The 21576-nt window shown below is 41.9% G+C and overlaps 2 protein-coding genes across 2 annotated transcripts in view; one reads left to right on the top strand and one right to left on the bottom strand.

Annotated features, from left to right (window-relative positions):
- Positions 1-2467: 2467 nt before the first annotated feature.
- Positions 2468-12311, bottom strand: MRPL22 (mitochondrial ribosomal protein L22). The gene is made up of 7 exons (XM_075068193.1): positions 12233-12311; positions 12103-12148; positions 9613-9748; positions 6204-6269; positions 5651-5728; positions 3689-3758; positions 2468-2752 (listed from the first exon to the last, which is right to left on the bottom strand). Exons 1-7 carry the CDS (start codon positions 12258-12260, stop codon positions 2541-2543), a joined length of 636 nt encoding a protein of 211 aa, XP_074924294.1. The 5' UTR covers positions 12261-12311; the 3' UTR covers positions 2468-2540.
- GEMIN5 (gem nuclear organelle associated protein 5) overlaps positions 12304-21576 on the top strand; it is a 31283-nt gene continuing 22010 nt past the window's right edge. Inside the window, exons 1-9 of the mRNA XM_032771634.2 lie at positions 12304-12599; positions 13451-13605; positions 15037-15218; positions 16436-16587; positions 16830-16946; positions 17548-17680; positions 18049-18211; positions 18854-19066; positions 20926-21011. Coding sequence (XP_032627525.1) covers positions 12455-12599; positions 13451-13605; positions 15037-15218; positions 16436-16587; positions 16830-16946; positions 17548-17680; positions 18049-18211; positions 18854-19066; positions 20926-21011 — 1346 coding nt within the window. The 5' untranslated portion in view covers positions 12304-12454. The remainder of the gene's footprint in view (positions 12600-13450; positions 13606-15036; positions 15219-16435; positions 16588-16829; positions 16947-17547; positions 17681-18048; positions 18212-18853; positions 19067-20925; positions 21012-21576) is intronic.

Raw genomic sequence — 21576 nt, 5'->3', positions numbered from 1 at the left:
AGAGTTCTGATTGCTGTCCAGAGCAGTCAGTGGTGCACTGTGGGATACCTCCCGGAGGCCAATAATGTCGATTTCCGTCCACACTAACACTATTCCGAAGTAGCAATTTCGATTTTAGCGCTACTCCTCTCGTTGGGGAGGAGTACAGAAATCGATTTAAAGAGCCCTTTATATTGATATAAAGGGCGTTGTAGTGTGGACGGGTACAGCGTTAAATCGATTTAAACGCGTAGTGTAGACCAGGCCCAAGGCTGTTGTGTGCAGAGATCCCTGAGCTGGTACCCAGAGTAGTGATGGGCCCAGGTCTCCCATCTGCCGTCCTACTAGCAAAGTGGCCTAAGCCCTGAGAAGAGGATATGGCTCTGTTGGGAAGCCTAGGTGAAGGGTCAGGCAGAGCATTGGACTTTTTTCTACCCAGGAAGGGGTTTGTCTATTTTTGATTGAGTGGCTCAACTAAAAAAGAGCCATCAAGTGAGGCTGACAGCTTACCAGGGTTGGGGGGGAGGAGGAGGAAAGGCCTGCAGTACCATATCCAGCCACTAGGAGGCACTCACTAGACGAGTGACCCCCGTTTCACAGATAAGCTGCACCTATTGCATGAATTCAAGACAGCATTAGCCAATGGACAAATAAGCACTCATTGATGGTACTAGTTTGGGAATACATTTCCCATTTCTTCAGAATGGCTAGCACCACATATTGGTTAAGTTTTAGCACCCAAGACAGATGCTATGTACCACACCTCATGGCAGAAGGATGCTATGCTTTGGATTGAGATATTCAAGATTATAAAAAAACCTATCCAGGAGTTGTATAAAAAGGTGCAGTTTGTTTGTATCCTCATAGCAATCTTTATCTTCCAATTGTTACAGAAACTTAAGCCAGGCAGGGGAAGAATCTAGTGTGATGGGTGCAGTGTAAGAACTGAAAATGAATCTCTTCCATTCTACTCACAATGGGTAGCTTCCAGAGGTGGAAAGAAGGTCTGGAATCCAGACATTCGTGGATGACATGCTACAGATCATTCTCCCCATCCTGGACTCATGTTAAGGTATTGAACCTTGAGCTCCATAGAAACTCACACTGTATTTGGTCTCTCATGTTCAAAGCATCAGGTAGTGAGAAGCTTCTGTTGCCTGGTAGGGAGGAGATATCCATCTATACAGCACAACCACCCTATGGATTGCATAATATAATAAATCACTCCCCATTAAAGTCAGAGCATTTCATTTGCCTCAGTATCACAAAAAACTCTCAAAGGCACTATTTGGTCTCAAGCATGATATATAAAAACTAGTTTCCTCCTAGTGACTAACAAAGCACAAAAACTTTGTTCCATGTTGTACTCTTTGCTACCAATACAAAGCTTCCAATTAGATCAGCTGGAATTCTATGCATATATAAGTTAATACCATCATCATGGCCAAAGAATGAGCTTTAACATGTTACAAGTTTTCAGCACCATCCTACCACTCACAAACTAGACAGTGCCACCTACTGACTCAATTTAAAGCTCCCAAACTGAAGTTTGACTTAATTTTTGTACTCAGTGGCAGCTGATCTGAAATAGGCTCTAAAAGTCATATCCCTTCTTTCTATAATGTGTATGAGGCACTAATGAAACTGCAGTTCCCTGCCAGAGAACTCCTGGATTAAGTATCTCAACATTCCCCCTTCTCTGATCTCTTTTGGAGACTTAATGACAGAGGTCATTACTTACAGGGCCATAAGCATCAAGTACAACTGAAGGGACAACGATCCCATCAATGATCTTAAAGATGTGCTTTAGGAAATGTCAAAGATGCTTCAAAGTAAGGGACACCCAACAATCCACAAAGTCAGCCAAGCACTTAAAGTGCATAGTTGAGACTATCCTCTACAGAGCTTTCCTGTGTGTCAGAAGCTGCTACGATAGACCAGCACTAAATGAAGAGGTTAATATTAAATGTAAATAAAATGGAAGATCTGAGACTGAAATTATGAGCTCATAAGATTCTCTCTCTACAATTTAGTCACATTGTTGTACCTATGCCAGCTAAAGACTTTATATACATTTTACTAATTAAGGCCCTGAGCCCACAACCAGATCTGTACCAGCAGTTCCTTTCACCCCTGCAGACGTACTCGCAGCATGACAGCCAAAAATAGCTACTATACAAGGCACTAGTGGATAATTTAAAGACAACTGAATTTTCTAACGTAATTCTTCCATTTTCAGCATAATTCAGAGAACAGAATTGGCAATTTGAAGACTGAGAAAAATTGGTAAGAGATACCAAAAACAAGTTTAAAGAAAGTATCATTGTGTGACTGCAAACTTCTCAGGAGAAGGGATGCTCGCTGCCTTTCCAAGTGTTATATCTCTGGTGCTATAATTAAATAGTAAAAATAAACTTGGGATCCCCCATGCATCATGCAGTGGATCTTCCATAAGCCAACAGCAAACTGAGAATCAAACAATGCCAACTGTCTTACAATCTTATTTTTATTTACAGATTTTCAAACTATGAAGAAAATATACATACAGCTGGATTAGTGTGTCATAGTGTATGAATAATGGTTCTGTTTCGGAGCTGCTGCACATATTCCTTAGCTTGGTCAAATCCAGTCTTTGGTGCTTCCGGAGGGGGAGGCGGGCCTTCTACCAGCTTCACAAAGTAATGGCATTTGACTTTCTCCATGATGCCAAACATGCCTCGGCCATGGTAGCGAATCCGCTTCAGATAGTGGCCTTTTCCAGAAAAGGAGTCAGCTAGAAGAAGAGGAAAAGAAATGAGAGTCTGAGTGTGAGGGAGCTACTGGAACCTTTAACTGCACATTGGGGAGGTGGTGTATTTTTTATAAGCACCCTCAAATTCCTTTCCCTCCAGACATTTTTTTCCATTTTATTTCATGCATAATGAATTGTTATAGAGTAGCTCATGACTGAGAGAATTCTTTAAGACCACTAATGTTGATTATAAAAAGCATGCACACGTAATTTATTCACTTTGCACAAAGTGAATGAAAACACCAAAAAAGAGAAGCTAATTTTGGGGCCTACTAGATTTTACAGTGTCCCTTTAATGACTGCTCCAACTTCTCATCAGTAACAATTAACATAAGGTAACAGATTCCTGCCTCCTCCATTCTTAGTGGAGACTTAGATTCCATTTTGTCGAATCTCCGCTGCCCACAGCACTCAATGTATTTACCAGATATTTTCATTATTTGAACACCCAACCATGCACTCATAGAGGGAATGTCATCGGATCTTCCTCGTGTTATCTTAAAGTGACTTTCGTTGCACAGCAGATAGGCCCATAAATAGGCTCCAAAGAGTCAATCAGGCCCATATAAAAAGAGCCTCAGGGCAGAGCATGGTCAGTAGCTAACTGGAGCTTGAGGCAGGAGGACTGCATCTGGAGTGGGCTGCAACCCTGTAGCACAGCGGTCCCCACATTTTTTCAATCACCCCCCTCCTTACCCAGTCCACACCCCCTGGGAGCTGGGGCAGGTGGTGAGTGGGGCAGGACAAGGGGGAGCAGAGAGGGAGAAGAGTTGAGTGAGGCAGGATGGGGGAGGCGCCAGTACCTCTTGCCAGAGCAGTCACCGAGTATTCCTCTAGGCTCCAGTAGCAGCTCCTCTGCCTGTCCCCCCAGTGGCAGAAGCAATTTTAAAAAAATTTAAGAAATAAGAAAAGTTTTACCTATGTGTAAATTTGATTTGAATTCTACATTGTGTTTTCTCACTGCCATTTCCTGAGCTTCCAGAAGAACCTATAGTGAAAGAAAATGTTGAACATGAATTACAGCAATGCAATTTCTCATCTCCGTAAAGATAACTGTAATTGTTTTCATTTTTAAATTTAGTAGTAGAAATGGATTCTAAAAGGATGAGTCTACAAGCAGGGAGGCCTATTTCTCTCTTTCAGAGAAGCTTTGAAAATGGCAGAGATGGTCTATGGTGTAGCTGTGATATAGGTGCAGATCTAGGGCTAACCTCACCACTGGTGGAAGTGGTCATCTCCATTAGCAGCAGTGGAGTTGCGCATGCTTATGGCAGTGATGAATTTGACCTGTACTCTAGAAGGGGGTTCTTTTTCTACATATTTGGATGCCGATTCAGTTTTGACAAATTAAACACAGAAGTATTTTAGCTAAAGGGGAAAGGTCAGTAAGAAATTGAGATATAAAGTTTGGAATTTAATTTAAACGTTAAAGATTGCTTCATGGGATACTTTCTCACTGTCCATTCTAATGCTGTTACTAGTAGGATGATCATACATTAGCAACAACCCTCTCTGTAGCATGATTAACATATGGGGCCCACAAAAGCATTTAAGAGTTCTTAGTGATTTAAGCCCAGGTTTGTTTTTTTTTAAAAAGGTACTTAGGCATTGCACTACTCAGTGCTGCAAAGCCTAACTGATTTAGGAGCCTTGATCTCATTTTCAAAAGGGGCTACAATGTTTCAAAAACTGGGCTTAAGAGAGTCACAAAAACACTTAAATATTTACAATATTGTACACTTTCCCTAGAAGTAACAATTTAGAAGGATGTTAAATTTGGGGCACAAACTGATGGTGACCAACTTTTATGCTAAATGGAGATAAGGATTTGAAGATTTATTTTCTGCACTCATTCTAGTTTTTTTCCACCAAGTGCCAGCTTTAAATCCCACCCCACCCCTTTTTTTAACACCCCTTCACACAACACAAGAACCAGGGATCACCTAATGAAATTAATAGGCAGCAGATTTAAAACAAACACAAGAAAGGACTACCTCACACAACACAGTCAACCTCTGGAATCCACTGCCAGGGGATGTTGTGAAGGCCAAAGCTATAACTGGGTTCAAAAAAGAATTTGGGAAGTTCATGGAAGATTGATCATCCTGGCTAAGAGCTATTGATAGACCTGAGATGCAATCCAATGCTCTGGGTGTCCCAAGTCTTTAACTGCCAGAAGGAGTGGGTGACAGACAGGGTTGGATCACTTGAAAATTGCCCTATTCTGTTCATTGCCTCTAAACACCTGGCACTGGCCATTGCCTGAAGACAGGATAGTGGACTAGACAGACCACTGATTTGACCCAGTATGGCTATTCTTAGATTCATCCTCATGAAGTGTCCCACTGTAGACTATAAATGCAATTTCTGAGGTTGTGCAGGATTAACCACTGCAGTTCACTATTTCAAGGTGAAAAGGGACATGCTTTACTTCAGTATTTTTGTACTGAAAACTGATACCTCCCCTAGTGAGCAAGTGGGTCACCTATTTAAGAGGCCTATGACATTTGCAACAAAGACAACAGAGATTTTCATACAAGACTCAGCTGTTCTCCCTTCTTGTAACCTACAATTTATAAATTCAAAACATGTTTTAAGCTATAAGCTCAGAGACATGAGTTTAAATATTTTTGAAGGCTGGTCATTACGAACAGAGAACACTCATATGCACTGTATTACCACTAGTTACTAAAATATTGTATGCAGAGTTCATTAATGCCTGGACAAATTAGAGCAGAATAAATTAATTACTGTAAACAATAAAATTGGATCAAAATATTCCAGGTGGGCTTAATGGAACATCTCTGGAAACTCTGATATAGGTATGAGTTTGAAAAAGTCTGTTTGGACACCGAACTGCTGAAGAATTGCACAATATACCTCTTTGATCACCTTTGCCCCCTTCTTGTCATTGAATTCCAGCTGAGCAAGAGCCTGATCAATTGACATTCCTTTTACCTGGAATTAGGAAAAGTTTACAGAAAAATTAAACCCTTCTGAACAAAAGGGAGAAAAAAATGTTATTTAAGATTGCAGTGCTAGGAAGAATGCGGATATTGTAATTAAATTTTAAAGATTTTAGCCCTCCAATCCCAGCCACCACACAAAAAAAGTCTTTAGTGCAGAAGCCAATTGCCATACAAATTTTTCATAAGGGAATGATGGTCCTTGACCAAAATTCCTACCACCATCTCTTGCTGAACAGCGGTTAGTTGGCTCTACAGAAATGAAAATATTAGTCATCTGCACTTGATGAGCAAACTTATACAAAAGCATGAGAAGAGTTTTCCAGAGATTTTACAATGCAAAAGCTGAACAAACTTGCTGATTCAGGTTTCTGCTTATCCAAAGTAATAAGTTAGAAATATAGGAATTTAAAAAAATTTACACTTTCCTACCAAGTACATTGCACGAAGTTAAAATTTTCTCTTACCAGTTTTGCCAAATACCACATCTTATCCTTACTGTATTTTATGTCCCTTCGACAGTGGAATATTTCCTAGGAAAAAGGGATTTTATTTTAAAGCTATAATACTGCTGATTTGGCTGTAAAAGTGAGAAGGTGGAACATTCATAATGTCTTGGGAACAAAAAATAATCGTACAAGATCAAGGCAAGCCAAACACGTCATTCGTATCTGGTCAAAGCATGTTATTAACGCTTCTACATGCTGGTGCTATAATTAACCCTTCAGAAGCAGGATGGTTTCTCAACCAGTGATTGTTAAGAAAAGCTGTCTCCAAAGAGCCACTTGAGGATCACTGCTGTACCAGCAAAGGCTAGAAACAGCAAGTAAAATTTAACACATCAGTGCAAAATTTTAAAGAGACATTCTTTAATTAAAGTTTCATTCATTTCATTACTCACTGCACATATTCTTAAGGCTTAAGATCAAAGGCTCATGTCCCACACAAAATAAAGTGTATTTTTTTTTAAAAAGTACATCTACTATTCTTTTGAGATCTTAAAAGTAGCATTACTCCTTCCTCCAGTGCCCAGCCTTTCAATATTTAGTTTATCTAATTCCACATAAAACACAAGCTGACAGAAAAAACTCTAGCAGTAGCATATCTAACTACATTTCCAACAGGGTGGGTTTCATTTTAAATCAAATTGATTTAAATCACGATTTAAATCACTAGTCAGGAAGACTCGATTTAATCATGAATTTCTACATAAAAGTGCATTATTGTTGGTTGTTCTAACTTTAATACGTATTCTTCACAGCTCAGAGATAGATGTAGGTTTCATTTTTAGAAGGTACACACAATACATTTTTAAAGTGATTTATTTTGAAAACTTTTCAGATTCTTTTTACAGCTATATCAGAAAATGAATGTTTATTTGGTTATTTCATTTACCAAAGGTAATTGAAGCAAATATTTATGAAGTCCTTGGGAGGTGAACTATCTCCAATTCAATAGGTTAATTCAGAGGTCGGCAACCTTTCAGAAATGGTGTGCCGAGCTTTCATTTATTTACTCCAATTTAAGGTTTCATGTGCTGGTAATACATCTGACTGTTTTTAGAAGGTCTCTTTCTATAAGTCTATAATATAAATTAAACTATTGTTGTAGCTGGCAAGGGAGGGATAGCTCAGTGGTTTGAGCATTGGCCTGCTAAACTCAGCATTGTGAGTTCAATCCTTGAGAGGTCACTTAGGGATCTGGGGCAAAAATCAGTACTTGGTCCTGCTAGTGAAGGCAGGGGGCTGGACTCAATGATCTTTCAAGGTCCCTTCCAGTTCTAGGAGATGGGTATATCTCTAATTATTATGAAAAGTAAATAAAGGTGTTTAAGAAGCTTAATTTAAAATTAAATTAAAATGCACATCCCCCTGGACCGGTGGCCAGGACCTGGGCAGTGTGAGTGCCACTGAAAATCAGCTAACATGCTGCCTTCGGCATGCGTGCCATAGGTTGCCTACCCCTGGGTTAATAATTAATATTTGGAGGATTTTCTTGCCATGCTTTATTAGGAGAACTTCACTAGACAGACATTTAAATTGTTTTATTTAACTAAAACAACATTATGTATTCTGGATTTTTTGCTTCAACAGCAAACATGATTTTTTGAATACAGTTAAACATTGAAGTTTTTTTAAAACAGGTTTGTTTTTGTTAAAATTGTTTTTAACTAAAATAGTTAAATGAAATATTTAAAAAAAATTAAAATTTAACTCAGTCGTCTTCACCTTCATTTTCCTGTTTGTTCATAATCTAGAAAAGAAAAACAAGCTTTCCTGCTTTTTCAGCTCCCAAACGATTTCTCAATTTGGAATGAATTAGAATATTATCTTCCTTTTGGACTTTCTACACTGGCAGAAGCTACTGCCATTAAAAGTGAGATCATCACTTCAACAGTCACTGAATCCAAAGTGCTTAAGTGACTTCCACCAGTTCACTGGTGTGACTTTCTTTAAAACACCATCAGCAAACATTTCTTGAATGGGTCTCTTTTACGGCCTGCTACCACTATAGGTTTTCCCTTCTAGTGAGAGTGGTATGGTAGATCTCAAATCAATGAAGGCTACACTCAAAGACCTCAGGATTTCTGGAATATGCAGCTCAAACAGTTTCATTTTTGTTTCTACTGCCTTTCCCTCCCTTCTCACATTTATCTCCAGACTTCTTCTCCTTGTCCAGATCCATTCCGCCCCCAACAGTCTTCTACTCATTGAACTTTTTGAAACCTTGCACTTTTAGAGAGGTATGGGACTGACTCTGTGTACACAAATTCGAAGAGGGTTGAGGTCTTATTTCTCACCTCTCTAACTTATGTATGTATTTGTTTAAAAACAATTTTGCTGTTAACAAGCATCTCTCTGGAGACACAAATCCAGTCTGAGAACTGCAAAACTAAACATCTCTGATGGTATCTTCCAGACTGAGCACTGAGTTCCATTGGGTAGATAGAAAGATTAACCTAAATAATCTATACAGAAACCCCTGGAATCCCATAAGATTGGGCCCCTAATCCATCAGCTATTGGAACTTATTTACAAAACTCTTCTTAAAACATTACATGAATATATTACCATACTATAGAATTAGAATTTATAATCCCTATTCCATGATGAGATATCTTTGAGCTATAATGTATCTATCTTTAGATGGGATTTTTTCCCCTCAAAAAAACCATTTTATCAAAAAAATCCAATTTAAATAAATTTCCAATTTTGTTCATATTTGTTTAAAATCATTTATTTTTATCCACCCTGATTTCCAGCTCTTCAGTGGCCAAAGGAAGCAAGGTAAGAATAATCACAATTAAATTTCCAATCTTGAAAAATAAGCCTATTACGTGAATTCAACTACATAAAACATTCTGTTTTTCTACCAAGTGAACTTGACTCAGCATGCACATAATTAAGCTAGCTTTTCCCACACTATCTTAACTGGGCAGCAGAGGAAGGATATATTAAGGAAATAATTAGAGAAAGGATTCTCATGTTGCTTTCCTCAGTCAGTTCAAGACTCAGCATTTAATTAGTTTGGCAGAGTGACCAACAATATAAGGCTTGCTTAATTTGTAGCTTTGTATTATGCAGAACACATACATTAGTTGACCAATCAAACTAAACAATAACAGAGGTCCAAGCTGAGATTTGAAGATTGAGTGGCTCTTTCCCATCTCTAAATTTTAAGATTAAAGGAACCTCCTTTGCTCATACAGTTACGAATAAGAGATGCCAAAAATACCCAAATCTTGGACTGAGTCTGCTAACTAGTTATCATATGTGATTGCCTTGTGGAATTAGCCAGAGATAGGCAGCAGTCGGTTTGGAAGCAACTATTTGCTACATATAAGTAGGTAGAGAGATTTCACAGGTGAATTCTTACTGCTGGTCTTCGAGGCTCTCCTGGCAGCTGTGGAGGGTAAACTATTCTGTTCTTCTTCTCCCATCTCCCAACATTCTGCAGATATGTTCTTGTTTGGATATTTGACAGAAGAGAAATACTGCAAGATGCTAGTAACCTGCAAGAAATAATATTGTAATCGTTTAGATAGGCTCACACTGCACAGGTCCAGCAGCAGATAACTGAAACCGACTGTAAGCTAAGTCACTGAAACATCAGAATGTACCAGATGAGTTTAAACAGCAAAGAAAAATGTTAGTTTGGTAAACTTACATGCATATTTAACATGGGCAACTGGCAAAAGGAAGTTATAAGAGATATGCCTTTATGTCAAGGGCATTTCTCCGGCGCATATGAGAAATTTGGGACTCATTCAGATGAGCAGTGAACCCTCCTCTACAGCTATTCCAAACTTAAGTGCCCATCAGTGCTGCCAAAGTAACTCAGTCCTGGATCAACAACACAGCCAGTACACCTCATTCCAGATTTAAAGACTTAATCCATTCATTTGTCCCTATATATAAAAATGAACTCATCTGAAAGAATCCTATCATCCGACAAGGAGACACTAAACTTCTGCAACTTAATTAATTCTTGCCCACTTATTGGCTTTTTGGCTATTGACCTTATAGCAGTAATAATGTTTTGCCCTTTTCAACAACTGACTACTGATTTAGAACCAAAAGTTGTAAAGTAAAATATAATAGCAAAAAGTGTGCTTCCTACTGAATTTGAAATGCAAGCTACTATTCTAAAATTACTTTCAAAACACAGCGAAGCCAAATTTTATCAGATGGTTCACAAGGCAAAATGAGACTAATGTGTATTTTACAAAGAGAAATTTCTGTGGTTTATCAGTTATTTCCTAAACTAAGAACCAGACAGATATACTCTTAAGTAAAAAGGTGTCCCCTGCTAGCCAAACAACAGAATGATATTTTACAGCCATCCCTGTTGAACACTGGGACTGAAGTTGAGTCCACAGTATGGAAACCGGAAAATGAGAAACTAACTACAAGAATAAAAAGGGAAGCAGACAAGATTGTTATTTTTTTAGACTGCATGACTACCTAATACGCTGTCTTAGGAGATTTTAATCAACATGCTTATTCCTTAAGATAAACAGTATTTAAATCTCTGGATGACTTACTGTCATGTAGCACTTTAATCAGAATTATTTTTCAAATCTATCCTAGAGTCTTAAGTGAAACTAATATAGGCTTCATCAGTATAGTAATACCTAAGCAGTTACATCTGAAGAAGAAATTTGTATGACTCAAGCAGAATAAGCACTCTGCACACCATTTAGGAAAAAGGTTCACAACCAGGAAAACAGTTTTGTACAGAGTCACTGAAAGCAAGACTGATGAAGTAAGAAAATACACCACCAACAAAAACTCTTATCCAAGTGCTTGGATTTAAAATTTTGTTACACATTAAAAAGTCATTTTCCCCAAGATATTTCGTTTTCTTTTACTCTGTCACTAGCCATTTCCAAAGCATTACTTCTACATATTTTTGTCAGAAGAGAACCAAAAAATTTTAATTTGTATCACCACCCACAAGTCATGGTAACACTGAAGAGCACAACACTGGAAAAGCATTTAAAACTTTTTATAAACTAGTAAGACAGAGTCTCAATCTTTTGATATATATCAGATGAAATAAAGGTGCTCCTTCAGAAAAATAAATAGTGTCTTCACAATCAGCAGGGGAATTAATACAATGTAAGATAAGCAAAGTGACCTTGTGCTACTCCCCAACTCAGAGTGATTCAAACCATTCTGGAGAGAAGGAGAAAGGGGATTATATTGCAAGCCAGGCAGAGAAGGGAGGAGTAAAAGGAGAAACATGAATATACTGTAACAGAAATTGAGCTGATACGTAAACTATATAATAATATTCCAAGATTATCAGTCTCACTCTGAAACCTAGAGCATCTGTTGAGTCAGTGTGAAGCGACTAACAAGCCACAAGCATAGTTCAGAGCTCTTTTTGTTTAGAACATCACTAGGTTAAATCATCACTGAGATTCACAGTCTGTTACGATCCATCTTTTTAACTTTTTAGCCATTTTCGTTTTTCTTTTATGCACATGAATTTACAAATTTCATTGTGACAGCACAGACTTTCAGCTACTAGTACCGTTATGAACACTGCAAGAATTGCTATGTATCAATTGACGAACACAGATGTGAAATAACGGTATGAACACCACATGTGACCAAATCAGTCAGGAAACTTATTCTATGTTGGGTTACAAGGTTTTTCCATTTGAACGAATTCATCTAAGGTATTGGGGCTGAGGTCTGAGCCACAAGACAAGACCAAGCCCAGGCCGCCCGCCCCCCACTCCCCCCCAGAGGCACCGCCCCCCAACCCAGCACGCACGCCCCCCCACCCCCGAGGGGCAGAGCTCAGCCCGAGAGCTCCGAAGCAGCCTGCAGAAAGAAGAGGGTGTGTCAGACTTACCTCTCCGGGCGGGCCCAGCTGAGAAGGTTCCGCGCCCAGGCGGCCCCTACAACGGCGAAACGGGGAGTTAGTGAGGAAGTGGCGGGCAAACGCCTCCCCCCATCCCCGTCTCACATCCCCTCAGACTCACCAGCTCCGGTAACCACCTGCGCCGCCATCTTCTCCGGCTCGCTTTACAGCAGCCGCTCTCCACGCATGCGCAGCCCCGCCAGTGGCCCAAGGCAGGCTGTCGTGCGCCGGAAGGTCAGGGGTTGTGTTGCGGCAGCGTGCGAGCGGCGCTTTGCGGGAGCGCCTGGTAACGGCTACCCGGTGGCGGATGAGGCGGAAGTGACTGCGGGCGCTGCCTGGGGAGATGGCGGCGGAGCGGGTGCTGCCCGCCTCCCCTAACTGGTACTGCAGCCGCTGCTGCGACATCTGCGGGGCCGGCCGCCTCTTCGGCTTCGGGGCCAGGAACAGCGTCTGCCTGCTGGAGATCGGCGCCGCGCCCGCCTTCCACGGTAGCTCTGCCCCTCGCGGGACCCCGGTCCCCCCTCCCTCACCCGCCGCAGGGGGCCGCGCACAAATCTACCCCGGGGCTGAGACCGAGCGCGTTGGGCACCTCAACCCGGGGCCGTAGGGGCGCGGGGGACCCCGGCTGCGGGTGAGCTCGGAGTCATCCCCTTCACGGACCTGCTTCCCCCCAGAGGCTCCGGCACTAGCCGCGCACGCGCTGCGCCCTGCTCTCCGGAGAGCCCGGGGCCGTCGCACGTGGGAGACAGATGCGTGCACCCTAAGGGCCTGTCTGCGCTTGAAACTTAAATTGGGTTTCATTAGGGTGTGAGTTTAACGCGCAGTCAGTATTTCTGACCAGCCTTTTTTGTGGACACTCTTAATCCAGAGTAACCTGTTCCCGTTTAGCTTAATCCAGGTTTATTCCAGAATGAGAGTGTCCACACATGGAGTTACTCAGCAAGGGTCCCACCTCGTGGGGAGCTAGGGCTCCTGACCTCTATCCTGCAGTTAAATAGTCGCACCCCACAAGCCAGCTAGCATAGGCCAGGGATGGGTTTTTAAATCATGCAGGCATACCTGGAGTGTCGTAAAGCACATTGAATGTCACCCCGGCTTGAGAAACCTGCCCAGATCTGAGCTCTCCAACAAATGTGGGACCTGTTGCAGTGTTCTCATAATCATCCTGCTTTAAACAGCTTTTGCAGCAGTAGTCAGTGGATGTTGCAATGAATGATGTTTTGCCTTTTGTGACATTTAGAAGCTATATCAAAAATATTATTGTCTCGATTTAGAAAAACATTTGTGTTTCTGAAGCTGGAATTTGTTTTGTGCATGTCTTTTGCTTTTACAATCCTAGGGGAACTTGTAGGCCATGCAGAAAGGGTTTCTGGTTTCACGTTTTGTCACTATCCTGGTCAGAGCAACTTCTGTGCCAGCAGCTCTGATGATGGAACTGTGAAAATCTGGGATACGCAGACGCTGACTGTTGTGACTGAACATATGCTGCATCAGGTATAGTAGCCTATCACCCTGTCTGTGGAAAAGCTCTAAAACAAGGTTCCAAAATCTTTTTTTTTCTTAGGCAAAGACAAGGTTGTATCAATTTCTCAGTGCCTGTCAGACAGCTGGAAACCAGCAGAGGTCCATGGAACAATTTGCAAACTGAAACTGTAGAATAGAACTTTGAAAGCTGCATTCGTTTGCCTTTCCCACTGGAAGCAGTAGAAGAGCTGTATGTTTTGGTGTGTCTGTAATTGTACTTCAGCCTGTGAAATAACCTGAAACCAAAATCGAGAGGTGTCTCTAATTCTGATTTCTAGGTAGATTTTCAAAAAAATGTATGTACAGTAGTAAGATTCCAGGATTATCACTTTGTGTGTTATGCCGAAGCCTAGAATATCTGCTGAGTCAATGTGAAGTAATGAAACAGCTACAAGCATGTTTGAAAGCACTTTTCGTTTAGAATTTCACCTAGTTTAATTATCACTGGGATTTGCAGTCTGTTATCCAGTATTTAAGTTCTTGGCCGTTTTGACTTTACAAATTACGCCTGGAGTTGTGGGGTAGAGAGGAAGAATTACTTCTGGTGTCTTTCTTACAACACTCCTACCAGTACATCCCAGAATGATGTTTGTTTTTTTTGCAACAGTGTTACACTGTTGACTCATATTTAGCTTGTGATCCGCTATGACCCCCAGATCCCTTTCTGCAGTACTCCTTCCTGGGCAGTCATTTCCCATTTTGTATGTGTGCAAGTGATTGTTCTTCCTAAGTGGAGTACTTTGCATTTGTCCTTATTGATTTCATTGTGTTTATCTCAGACCATTTCTCCAGCTTGTCCAGTTCATTTTGAATTTTAATCCTATTCTCCAAAGCATTTGGAATGCCTCCCAGCTTGGTATTGTCCGCAAACTTTATAAGTATACTCTCTATGCCATTATCTAAATCATTGATGAAGATACTGAACAGATCTGGACCCAGAACTGATCCCTGTGGGACCCCACTCAATATACCCTTCCAGTTTGATTCATGGAGTCTTTTCTGGCCACCTATCAAACAAAACACTTGCGAACCAAACAGTGGGGCTATAGGAGAGGTGGCCCCATGAAAGGATCGTCCTCTCACAATGTTGTCTACAATAGTTGATATCAGTGGTTTTCAATCTTTTTTCATTTGTAGGCCCCTAAAAATTTTCAAATGGAAGTATGGACCCTTTTGGAAATCTTAGACATAGTCTGTGGACCTCAAGGGGTCTGCGGACCAGAGGTTGAAAACTCTGGTCTACTGCTTCTGCTAACTTCTAGCTGCTTAAACAGACTTATCCAGGTGCTTCCTGCTAGTGTATGTTTGTAAATTGTTCCTTTAGACAAAGGGCCTACAGAACAAGCCTAGAGACAAGGCTTCAGTAGGTACCCTTGATTAGTCTGCATTCTATTTTTTCAGAATACGATCTCAGCCTTGCATTGGTCATCTCATGTGAAAGATTTGGTTGTGTCCGGTGATGAGAAAGGGACAGTCATTTGTTACTGGTATAACAGAAACGACAGCCAGCAGTTCTTCCCAGAGCCCAGAACTATATTCTGTCTAGCTTGTTCCCCGCATCATGAGAACTTGGTGGCCGTCGGGTAAGTACTAATACCATTGTGTCTCTCTTTTATTTTGCATGGTAGATATTGTGTGTCTTGCCTGTAATACAGTTTTAAGTTTATTCTTCCAGACGTTTCAGTAATTTGGGGATTTGGCCAGTATGGCTTAAAGGATTTTTTTCTTTTTTTTTATTCTAGTTGTTTTTTAAGTATTTGATTGACCTAGTGTATGACATAGTGGCTTCTGTCTACACAACAAGCAGGATCCTCTGGCTGTGAGTCTCAGAGCACAGGTCTATAGACTTGGGCTCATGCTATGGGGCAAAAAATAGCTGTGTGGATGTTCGGGCTTGGGCTGGAACTTGGCCTCTGAAGCCTAGTGGGGTGGGTGGGCTGTAATAAGATAACTGAAGAAATTATTAACTAAGAAAAGAAATGAGTTATTTACAAGGTTCAAATGGGAAACACACACACACACACAGGAGTTAGTTAGATTCAAAAAGGTAATATAAACTTCTATAATAAGCGGCTCTGTATGTCTTTTAGGGCTGACCCATGCGAAGCAGCATGGGGATCTCTTGCTTTTGTTTAGGAATCTTTGCCTCTCAGTGTCCAGACAGCATAAAGACCCAGTTTCTCCTTGTCAGGGATTTTTATCCCATTCAGTCTAGAATCCAAACTAATGATGAGTTCATGCGTAGGCCTCTCCTTCATGGAGGGAATAAGGCATGCAATCAACAAGATCTCAGTCTTCTGATGCTACATAATACCTCATTTGTCTTCAGTGGGGCATCTTGTGTACATGATGAGCTATTTACATTAATGCTGCTTTTTCTCTTTGGTGAATTACACAATTACAGAGGTTTACAGTGCAAACATTCAGTGTAACTTTATACCATGGGATACTGATATTATAAGTAGGATTAATACATGCAGCATCCTACAAGCATTCCATAAAGTCCAAACACATTCTTATAACACTAATACCTGTTTTAACTGTACTAACCCACAGGTAAGCCAGACTGGTTTCCAGCTGTGCATTTGTCAGTGTTCAGTGATGCCCTGGGCCTTGGCATGAGCTGGGACCTGGTCTGCCAGTGTCTCAACACCATCAGCCCCGGAGGCCAAATCCTCATTTGGTGTAACTCCTTTGAAGTTAGTGGAGCTATGCTGGTTTACACCAGCTAAGAGTCTGGCCCTGTGTTCTTATTTGAGAATCCAAGTATTTCTCCATGAATTTAAATGTTTGTCTTTAGCTATAAAGATGGCATGGTGGTTATAATCGACATCAGCAGGAAAAGAGAAGTTGTTCATAGACTGAGAGGCCATGATGATGAAATTCACTCTCTGGCGTGGTGCCCTGTGCCTGGTGAAGAAGCGTTATACAGTTGGCAAGAAGAGCTTCAAGGTAAATAAATGGTTAGGTGCTTTCAAAGTATCTTGTAGTTCATATGGCTATCTAGCTAGTAACCAGATAAGTTCCTTATTTCATTAATAAAAATGCACTAGCTGATCTAAGGCAATCAAAGAGTTGAAAATAAACTTTATCTGACATGGGACAATGTAATTGCAGTTGTTAATATGTACAGTGCTGTACGTTTTCAAATGCTATGCTGTCATTTCAACACCACTGAATGTTCCCTTTGGAAGAAGGCGAGGTTCCAAATGGAGAGCTAATGCAGGAGGCAGCTGTAACGAAAGGCTGTTACCTGGCATCAGGAAGCAAAGATCAGACCATCCGAATCTGGAGCTGCGCTAGAGGCAGAGGTAAGTCCAGTGGACCTTTCTAGAGCAAATAATACCAGTGCGTGTGGAATGATAAGTCCACTCTCTGTCTACTAGCCTGCTAGCTCAGCAATGTGATGATGGTTCATTTGTATGTTAGTAGTGTCTAGATGCTCAGATGTGATCAGGGCCCCATTGTGCTGTAATATGCTCTACTCCTAGTGTACCAAATGCAACATTTTATTGTCAGTCTAGATACTTAGCTTCCTGGGCCACCCAGGGCTGGAGTAAGTGTCGGAAGGGGCACCCTCCTCCACGTCACAGAACATGTCTTACTGGAAATAAAGAAATCCTGACCAATTCTGGGGAGTGGTGGCTCTGACCATCATTCGGGGGATTCCAAGAATTGAATCTAGAGTGCAGAGGACTCCACGCTGGGGAACCCTCACAGTACACTGTAGATTTTAAAAACGGAGAGAGAGACACTGGCATACTGGGCAATTGTTAAAAATCAGTTGGAAGGACACATGGGGATGCACTTGGGGCTTTAGTATGAGGCTTCATGTTAGCAAGGTCTGGCAGCCTCTCAGAGGACTGTCTTGTGCTCAGTGGCCAGATTCTAATTAATCTCTTGATTCTGTAGGGATGATGACCCTGAAGTTGCCCACTCTGAAGAGAAGAAGTGGAGGTGTTGACCCTGCTATTAAAGAGCGCATTTGGCTGACTGTTCACTGGCCCTGTGGCCATCCCACAGAAATTGTATCCAGCTGCTTTGGGTGAGCAGGTTTTACCAGCTTGGACATGTTCTACAGCTTTGGACGTTTTAGTTGCTAGCCAAGAAAGCATTGAGTAGGAAACCTCCTGTGTGCCTCCTGTGTGCTGGGGAAGAAGGCACTTCTGATATTGGAACTAGTGGGAGGACAGGATGTGGGTTAACTTTTATAAGACTGTAACTTCTGTGTTTCCTGGGACTTGTCCAAAGATCTAACTATATATTACTGCTAATGATACATGTTTGTCCATGAGATCCCTGAGGGAGAAAGCTGTGACACTCACTCTAACTTTGGTATGACAGAGGTGTACATATATGCATAGAGCTATTTCTTGTGCAGAAGAAAGTAAAGTGTGCACTTTCCTTTCACAGAGGTGAGCTGCTGCTATGGGATTTGACCCAATCTGGGAAACGCAAGTGGACGCTTCTGGGATCTTCTTCAGAAGGGCAAAATCACACAAGGATTGTGTTCAATTTATGTTCAGTGCAGGCAAACGGGAGAGAGCTACTTCTTTCCATTTCAATGGACAGGGATGTAAGGACCACTTGTCATCTTACAATAGCATAGCAATATCTGAGACAGTTTACTTCAGCTAAATCTGACTATCCCAAATTTTGCTTCTAAGAATTGGGTCGAGCTGAGGCAGGTTGTATGTGTTTATGTTGTTGACTTATGAGCTCAGACTTTTATTACAATGAGATTAATGAATCTAGCTCTTCCTCTGGGCTTGAAGGAGAAGTGTTTAACAGTGGGACATGTCCATTTCTTCTTTTTATATATGCATTTCTAGCCTCATTTTAACAAGACCCAATTTCCCTGTTAAAATCACATATAGTAGCGCTGTAATATGTGGCTTGTATAGCCCAGATCATTTTGAAGTGCTGTCTTGATGAGTGCCTTTCTTAAAGTAGCTAAGACATCTGCAATTTTTGGAGAAGGGCCATGAGGATGAGTTAACTTATCCATATAGACTGCTCACCTTTAATGAATGGGCACAGTCGCACATGATACAGAGACGTCCCTATGTTGTGTACTCCTCAGAACAGGGGACCAGGCATCCTTGGTGTAATCTTGAATTTGACCCTTTCAGTATCTGTCTTGCTCTCATGTTCTTTTTATTGCCATTACATTACTAACTCATAGCGTTGCTGTTTCTTGTTTCCCAACTTTCTCCAGGTAAAGTGTTGGGACCTGACGACTTTAGATTGCTGCTGGACTCTGCCTTCTCTCGGGGGCTTTGTCTACAGCCTGGCCTTCTCCCCCGTGGACACAGGCTGCCTTGCCATAGGTGTTGGGGACAGCATGATCCGGGTGTGGAACACCTTGTCTCTGAGCAATACTTACGATGTGAAAACATTCTGGCAGGGCATCAAATCCAAGGTCACAGCTGTGAGTGCACTTCTAGTGCTCTTCTCTCTTGCATTTTGTTTCCTGTTGTTCGTCACAGTTCAGGGCAATTGCACGTATATTCTCCCTTTGTGGTTCAGCAAGGACACCATTTTAAGCTTCCGGCTCCTAGCCATCACCTCTCTTGAGGTGAGACCCACATCTCACTCCCTCCTGATTAGGGATTTTAAGGCTACATAGCTCCCTGCCTACACAGGGATAGCCCCAGTAAACTAGACAGCATAAAAGGAATAGCGTCTGTGGTTTGCTTTATTTCCGAGAGCTGCGACTAGTGTGTTGCCTGCAGGTATAATTTACCCACAGCTCCTTCTAATCAAGCACATGTATTGGTAAGTAAAAGCTGTTACAGAGAAAACATATTACAACAGGAAAAGGACCTACACACTGGCTAGAAAGCTTATCAGAGGTCATCCCCAGCTCCAACCTCGGGCTCTGGTAGGTTTTAGTCCATCAAAACCCATTACTGGGTTTTCCCTGTGGTTATAAGTTCGTCTGTTTTAGATCCAGAACCTGAAGAGAGACTGGGCAAATCAACCCTTTCTTTATATAGCTCGAAGCCTTTGATCTTGGCCTTCTGTAACAGCTAATCAGCAGATAACTACCCTCTCCTGTGGGTATAGCTTCAAAAGGCTGGGGTTTTGCATAACCAGAGTTGAGGAATTTGAATTAACATCTCCCTGGGATTCCCCATGAAATCTACTTCGCACTTACTGTCCCAAAAGTCCATACTTGTCTGTTTATATCTGTCACATCTCCCCGCATCCCGAGAGGTTACATACAATCCTGGCCCACAGTAATACATACATTTAATATAATGCGGTCTTTCAAGTCTATTGCCGGAAGTTGCCCATATCTGTCACACTTACTCATTTATCCCTCCCTTCTGGAAAATGTCTTATCCACCTAATAGATACATAAAGCCAGTATATTGCCCAGGTTCTCCCATGTGTGGATTCATTTGCAAGCAGCATATTTCTTCATGTCTAGAGACAGAATTCTAGACACTGATGCAGCAACAGGTGCCTGTGTGACATGTAGGGGAAAACGGACAAAGATCCATTTATATAGCATTGTATTTCTGGCCGTTTTTTCCCCATTCTCATCTTCCAGCTCTGTCTTTACGCTTTCCTTTGGCACCCTGCTGTGAAGGCATAGTTGACTGCGGGTATAGTTCAACCACAGTTTAGCGAAAGGTTCCTGCTCTGTGGCGAGTGTTAGGGTCACTGCTGGCAAGACAACAGTATCTGTCTTCAGTAGAAATGGCTTTTGCTACTCTGAGCATTCTAATTCCCCCAGCTCTGTTTCTCTCAACCCAGAATAAATGGAGAGGGAGCCATGGATATTCTCAACAAGAGATCAGTGTAAGTGCCTAGCTGGAGGGCCTGGTAGCAAGGGGTTGATCTATTAAGGACAGGGGCGGCTCTAGGCATTTTGCCGCCCCAAGCACGACAGGCAGGCTGCCTTTGGCGGCTTGCCTGCAGAGGGTCCGCTGGTCCCGCAGCTTCGGCGGACCTCCTGCAGGCAGGAGAGTCCTTTGAAGCTGCACGACAAGGTTCGCTGAAGCCGCGGGACCAGCGGACCCTCTGTAGGCAAGCCGCCAAAGGCAGCCTGCCTGCCACCCTTGCGGCGACTGGCAGAATGCCCCCAGTGGCTTGCCGCCCCAAGCATGCGCTTGGCGTGCTGGAGCCTGGAGCAGCCCCTGATTAAAGGTGGTGTACCTCCCCAATTTCAAGATTTTCCTCACATTTTCTAGTTAATTCCTGGAAAAATGGCACTAGGGAATAGGAATTAGCCATATGCCTGTGTGGTGGTTTGACCTTTTATTATTATTTTGTTCGCAGCTCTCCTGGCATCCGACTAAAGAAGGCTGCTTAGCCTTTGGAACGGACGATGGCAAGGTTGGCATGTACGACACCTACTCCAGCAAGTAAGAAACTAGTTTTCAAGTTGATTGGTGTTTTGATGAGCAAATTATAGTCGCTACAGTGATGGGAATAATGGAACCTTCTTAAGTGCATGGGCAGTTTGAAGTGACACTTTAACTTCTCACTTATTGTTATGCTTCTAGTGATGATTTGCCATTGCATGCGTTCAATAGCATTAGATAAAGATAATAAAGATAATCAGTGTCACTGCCAAGGCTGAAACTCAGTGTGCATTATCCCTCTTTCTCTGTTGTAGTGTCCTTATCTTAGGTAAGCTACTGCTCAGAGAGTAGAATGAAATTACAAGTAGCCATAGAGCATAGTTGGTTGGATTTGGGGTGTGTCCATCTTGCCAGTATCTCCCTGCTGTGCCTAGTAGCTCCTAATGTAAGTTTGCTCCAATTGCCCAACAAAATATCACCTATGGGTGGAGACCAACCATAGAAAATTTCAGCCAGAAGGACTTTCCAGGGAACTAGGAGCATGTGCAAATGTGGCATACAAGAAAAGTCCGGCTCTAACCTTAACTGTAGCCAGCAGTGTACCTGAGGATGCAATTGTGAGGTG

The sequence above is a fragment of the Chelonoidis abingdonii genome, chromosome 7 (assembly GCF_003597395.2).
Source record: "Chelonoidis abingdonii isolate Lonesome George chromosome 7, CheloAbing_2.0, whole genome shotgun sequence".
NCBI classification, from domain to species: domain Eukaryota; kingdom Metazoa; phylum Chordata; order Testudines; family Testudinidae; genus Chelonoidis; species Chelonoidis abingdonii.
The sequence above is the reverse complement of the archived record's forward strand: the minus strand, read 5'-3'. Positions and strand labels throughout refer to the sequence as shown.